The sequence below is a fragment of the Octopus sinensis genome, linkage group LG13, assembly GCF_006345805.1.
Source record: "Octopus sinensis linkage group LG13, ASM634580v1, whole genome shotgun sequence".
NCBI classification, from domain to species: domain Eukaryota; kingdom Metazoa; phylum Mollusca; class Cephalopoda; order Octopoda; family Octopodidae; genus Octopus; species Octopus sinensis.
The window spans coordinates 14,312,722-14,318,721 of NC_043009.1; the positions used below are offsets into that span (position 1 = coordinate 14,312,722).

The window sequence follows — 6,000 nt, forward strand, 5'->3', positions numbered from 1 at the left end:
TTTGTATCTGGTTTACCAGATTCTTTATATGAATTTTTTCTTGAAAGAAGTTTTGTTGCGTCTAGGGAGGGTCATAATTCAAATGTTATTAACACACACACGGGTTCAATTCCACTCCTTTATTATTAGCCAGTTGATCAAATACCCAACTAATCGATTGTTTGTTTAATTTTGTTCAACAGTAAGACATTTGTTTTGCTTTTGTTGGTAAAAGCCCGTTCGTGGCTACTCGTAACCTTTTAAGTGACCTTATTATTTTGTCCGTTACTGAGGCCCCATTTGTTTGCCTGAGACCGTGTTGGATGCTTGTATGTGCATGCTAATGTGGGCGTGTGCTTGCGTATGTATGTGCGTCTGTACGTGTGTATCTATGCGTTTGTGTGATTGTCTGTGTATGTATGTATTTTTATGTGTATTCATGTGTCTGTGTGTGTGTGCTTGTGTTCTTGTGTATGTATGTAGGTTTTTCATTGTGTGTGTACTTCTACTTCCCTGTGTGTGCGTGCTTGAGTTTGTCTAAGCGTATGAATTTGTGTGTCATGCACGTGCGCCTGTTGTGCATGCACTGTGCCTATATGTACTTGTGTGTGTATGCGAAAGTGTATACATTGAGGAGACCTCTAGAAGTATAGAGAAGAAGCTAAATGTTCACTGGAAAGAGTATAATGACAAGAAACAGTTGTCCATGCTCTATCAACATGCCAATGACCAACATGGGGAGCACACTGGGCCGAATTGACATCTGCATTTTGTCCAAATACCCAAAGGACCCATCACTGAGACAAACATATGAGTGCGCCCTCATAAATAAAACATTATCCATGCTAAATAGGAAATACACGTAGAAGATAAGAATATACCAATGCAACAAATACCGCCCGTACAGTGTATATATATAGGTACATTCGTAAGTAGGCATTCAAGTAGATGAATTGGTAGGTAAATAGGTAATTAGATAGGCTTTAGGCGGTTAGGTTAGTTATATAGATTGTTAGTTACTTAGTTAGTTATGTAAGTTGATAGGTTGGAAGATAGACAAGCAAATAAGTAGATAAGTAGATAAGTAGGTGGATAGACAGATGCATGGATACACACATGAGCACACAGAAGAATACATACATTCATACGCAAGCATATGCCCACACTGGCATACACACACTCACGCAACAAGGTCTCAGGCAGACAGTCGCTGCCTCAGTAATGGATTAAGAAGAAAGTCATGAAAGGGCTTTGGCAAACGTAAACAATGACTTACAGTTGAGCAAAATTCAACTAACATTCGATTAGATAGTTGCATCTTTAAACAACCAATGAAGGAGAGGAATTGAACTGGTTCAGAATAATACTGGCATAATGCTTCTCCCTAAACACACCATATATATATAATTGTTATTCTACCAAATATATACGTTAATACCTATTTCTTTATTCACCACAAGGTGCTAAACACAGAATAGACAAACAAGGACAGACAAGCGGATTAAGTCGATTATATCGACCCCAGTGCGTAACCGGTACTTAATTTATCGACCCCCGAAAGGATGAAAGGCAAAGTCGACCTCAGCGGAATTTGAACTCAGAACGTAACTGCAGACGAAATACGGCTACGCATTTGGTCCGACGTGCTAACGTTTCTGCCAGCTCGCCGCCTTATATACGTTAATACCAGTTCGAAGATAACGCGACTCACGTTTCCAAGATTTGGCAGCACCATGTATGTATGAGTGGTCAAGTGTTTGCAGAGATATGAGTTTCTCTTAAACCATTTGTCTTGGAGATTCAACGTATAGTGAGAAGCAATACTGAAGGCTATGAAGTTGTTTGAAAATGTGTTCGCATTTCCATTACCTGCTGCATCCGGAATTGGGGTTTAAAAATACAAATTTACAATTATAAAAAAATACTCGTTTATTACTGTTCTTATTCTAATTCATGTCTATTGTTCGGAAATCTTTCGTCACACCTTTGTGACCTCCTCAGCGATACTTATCGTTTTCATGTGTGCTCTTGCTCTGCTTATTCCATCCTATTCATCAATGATGTGTATCCTTATATGCATCATAAATATTTATCTAATTTTCTGCATTTTCCTAAAAATATATATTCTGCATTTAGTAATTAATCCTACTGCTTGTTTAGCAATTTCCCTGGCAATATTCAAACTTAGTACCACCAATTAATGAAACCCTAAAAGTCACCAGTAACAAAATGCTTTCGTTACCACACACAACAGTAGCTCCATCTTTCTTACCTCTTCATAATTTCGTGGACTTAACTATCAACACTTAAGCATGTTTCTTATGGAAACAACAATGTTCCATTGCTACGAATGGAACTTCTGACATTAAAGCTAATAAGCTGACACTGTTTTCTATACGAAATGTAACGTAAAAGATTATCTTTAATCTAGACCAGGGCTGGACCCCGCTTGATACTTTCTTGAAATGGGGTTATTTAAACAAACATTTAAATAATTTTATCAAAAATTAAAGATTGCAATGAAAAGTAAAAAAGAAAGATGCTACAGTTTTTGCAACGATAATATTTCATGTTGATTCAATGATCATTCGTTCATTATTGTAATAATAGCATGAGAAAGCAAAATGCTTTCAATTCTGTCAGTCTACAAGCGGCCCTCAAGAAAACTTTCTGTGATTAAAGTGGCTCGCACTTTAATTGAAGTTGGCCTGGCCTAGACTCAGCATGCAACGTCTACTATAAGTATCTCAACAGATACATCTTTCACTGATTAATCAAATTAGTTGCAACTCTGAAACTACCTTACTTCCTTTATATCTATGTATCTCAACTCATCGCTCTGTCTGTCTGTCTCTCTCTGTACACACACACACACACACACACACACACACACACACATATATATACTCTTTTACTCTTTTACTTGTTTCAGTCATTTGACTGTGGCCATGCTGGAGCACCGCCTTTAGTCGAGCAAATTGACCCCAGGACTTATTCTTTGTAAGCCTAGTACTTATTCTGTCGGTCTCTTTTGCCGAACCGCTAAGTTACGGCGACGTAAACACACCAGCATCGGTTGTCAAGCGATGTTGGGGGGGACAAACACAGACACACAAATATACACAAACATATATATATATATATATATATATATATACATATATACGGCGGGTTTCTTTCAGTTTCCGTCTACCAAATCCACTCACAAGGCTTTGGTCGACCTGAGGCTATAGTAGAAGACACCTGCCTAAGGTGCCACACAGTGGGACTGAACCAGGAAACATGTGGTTGGTAAACAAGCTAATTACCACACAGCCACTCCCACGCCATATGTATGTAGATATTTTGGGGAATTATTATAATTTAGGCTAGCATCTCGTCAACACAACGAACGTAGGTACCTGGTTAACGTAGTATTCCGTTCACAGAGGACACATCGATTAAACTCAAATTCATTATAGAGTGAAGCACTTCACAAATCCAAGCATTATTTCAGTAGGCATAATATATAAGCACATAATGATATGAGCCTGTGAATGAACAATAATGGTTTTATCTTATTTCATTTTATTGAATATTCTGCTTCTTTTGCATAACTTCACATGTGATGTAGAATAAAGACCTTGCCTCCTGTTTGCTCTCTCTTCCTATTTCTTTCCTTCTTTACCTTTTCCCCCTTGTATTTCTTTAAGGAAATCTTTTGAAATATTCGGAAACATAAAACAATAGAAGACATAAGGAGTCAAATGTTTTTTAACACTTACTTTTGTTGATATCTTCATAATTGGTGCTTCTTTGAGACTGATAAATGTCTGTTATTTTGAAATAAGTTGAGGCATTCCTGTCGTTCATCACATCGTTAAACAACGAGGATAATGGTTGATACACACCTGAAAATTTACAGTATATATTGAGTCAAAGCAAACATATCGCAATAGTAAAAACGTCAATTAGTATAAGGATGTTATTAGCTACAACATATTAAAGACTGTAGTGACGACTGCAAAATGTAATTCAGATTAAGGCAAGTCAAATTTCTGGTAGAATTTTCAAATCTCCTGAAAGCTGTTTCAGTTTAAATACGTTGGTAATACATGCAATTCGCAGTTTTCTGCTCAAATAAATACATTATACCATGTGATAAGAAATCTATGTTCTATAAATTGAAATTTCCATTTCATACTCCAAATAACTATTTGATAGAATTTTCTGCAATCTTTTATAACTGATGCAAATTTTATAATTCGTAGAAATAAATCGAATGAAATATCTATTTCATATATTTAATGTATTTGATAAATAAATACTTGATAAATATATTTTTCATTAAAATTTATTTGATATCTCTATAGATGATATATATAAGATTTTTAAAGATCTATTTTGAAAAAAAAAATCTATTTGATGAGTACGTGTTTAATAAATGTCATCTTGAAACCGTATCAATGATTTAATAGCTGTTCCAAATTACTGTTAAAGAAAAACAATATTTAATATTTCACCTTGTTAGAATGCCAGGCAAATGTTCAGTGGTACTTCGTTCGTCCTTACGTTCTGAATCCTAATTCTGCCAAGATCGACTTTGCTTTCATCCTTTCGGTGTCGATAAAACAAGTACTATTTGAGTATTAGGGTCGATGTAATCGACTTACTAACTGCATCAAAATTGCTGACCTTGCACCAAAAACTGGAAGCAATATTTCACCTTGTTAAGGCAGCGATCTGGCAGAATCGTTAGGGAGCTAGTCATGTATCATACTTCATATAAATACATCGTTGAAAGGTTATTTACTGCAGCATTTGTTGAGAGGTAGCATCTCTTATCGACGTTCCGTGTTTGAACCAGTCTGACATGTAAAAGTGTAGCTCTCATGGCAAACTATCCTAACACAGCGATTTGACCGCTATGCATCTCACCCCCGCTTCCTGTATTTCCTGTTATCAGCACACACATACGCACACATAATTGTATGTAAGCTTGCATGTGTGTATGCATATATGTATGTGTGTGTATGTACACCTGTGTAGAAAACTATAACTGAATGTTAACACAACTATATCTCCGCTATATTTCTTTTCTTAAGGCGGTGAGCTAGCAGAAACGGCAGCAGGCCAGGCGATATGCTTAGCGGTATTTCTGAGTTCAAATTGCGCCGAGGTCGACTTTGCCTTTCATCCTTTCGAGTTCGATAAATTAAGTATCAGTTGTGTACTGGGGTGGATATAATCGACTGGCCCCATCCCCTACAATTTCGGCTTCGTGCCTAGAGTAGAAAAGAATATTTCTGTTCTTACACACACATGTGCGCACACACACTCAGGCATACATATATGTAAGTAAGTGTATACACACACACACACACACACCTACACACACATGCACACCTACATACACATATATATGTGGGGAAAATTATATTGTACGCGGCATATGCATTGCTTGCGCAAAAGTATTTCTAATTTACCTTTAATACATATTTGGGAGACTTACTGACTTAAATCTAAATGCAGATCTCGCAACTGAAGATTCTCGATTCCAGTCTAGTCGGGTCTCATCAGTCAATAGAATTTTGCAGTTTATCTTAGTCAAATTGTTCCTATACTTGTTAACGTCCAGAATAAATACTCCGTAGATGTAGCTTTGCAATTAACGGATGTGGAAAATTATATATTTGATACTTTAAGCACCAGACGTGATAGAAGAGAGAATGAGACCCACTGACTTTTGTCATAAATTGCTACTTTCAATGTCTGAGGTTACTTAACGTCGAAAATTTTAGCATTTAATTCATGAATAATTATATACTACGACAGAAAGATGATTTCACTGATTAAGAGTAGTTCAATATGCTGAAAACCAGCTGTCTCCACTATCCGGTCGTCAGAGACGAAATTCACTCTAGAACTTGTCTCACTGAATTTATTTCTGTGGCAGAATTAATCAAATCATAAGCATATCTAGATTGAAGGATGCTAAAATAAAACTTTGCATCTCTCAGTCGGTAAATGATTCTCAGGTTT

At 36.5% G+C, this 6,000-nt stretch overlaps 1 protein-coding gene across 1 annotated transcript in view; it reads right to left on the bottom strand.

Annotated features, from left to right (window-relative positions):
• The window catches only part of LOC115218530 (glutamate receptor ionotropic, kainate 2-like), a 250,709-nt gene that overhangs the window by 142,202 nt on the left and 102,507 nt on the right, over positions 1-6,000 (bottom strand). The window contains exon 2 of the mRNA XM_029788402.2: positions 3,744-3,869. Coding sequence (XP_029644262.1) covers positions 3,744-3,869 — 126 coding nt within the window. The remainder of the gene's footprint in view (positions 1-3,743; positions 3,870-6,000) is intronic.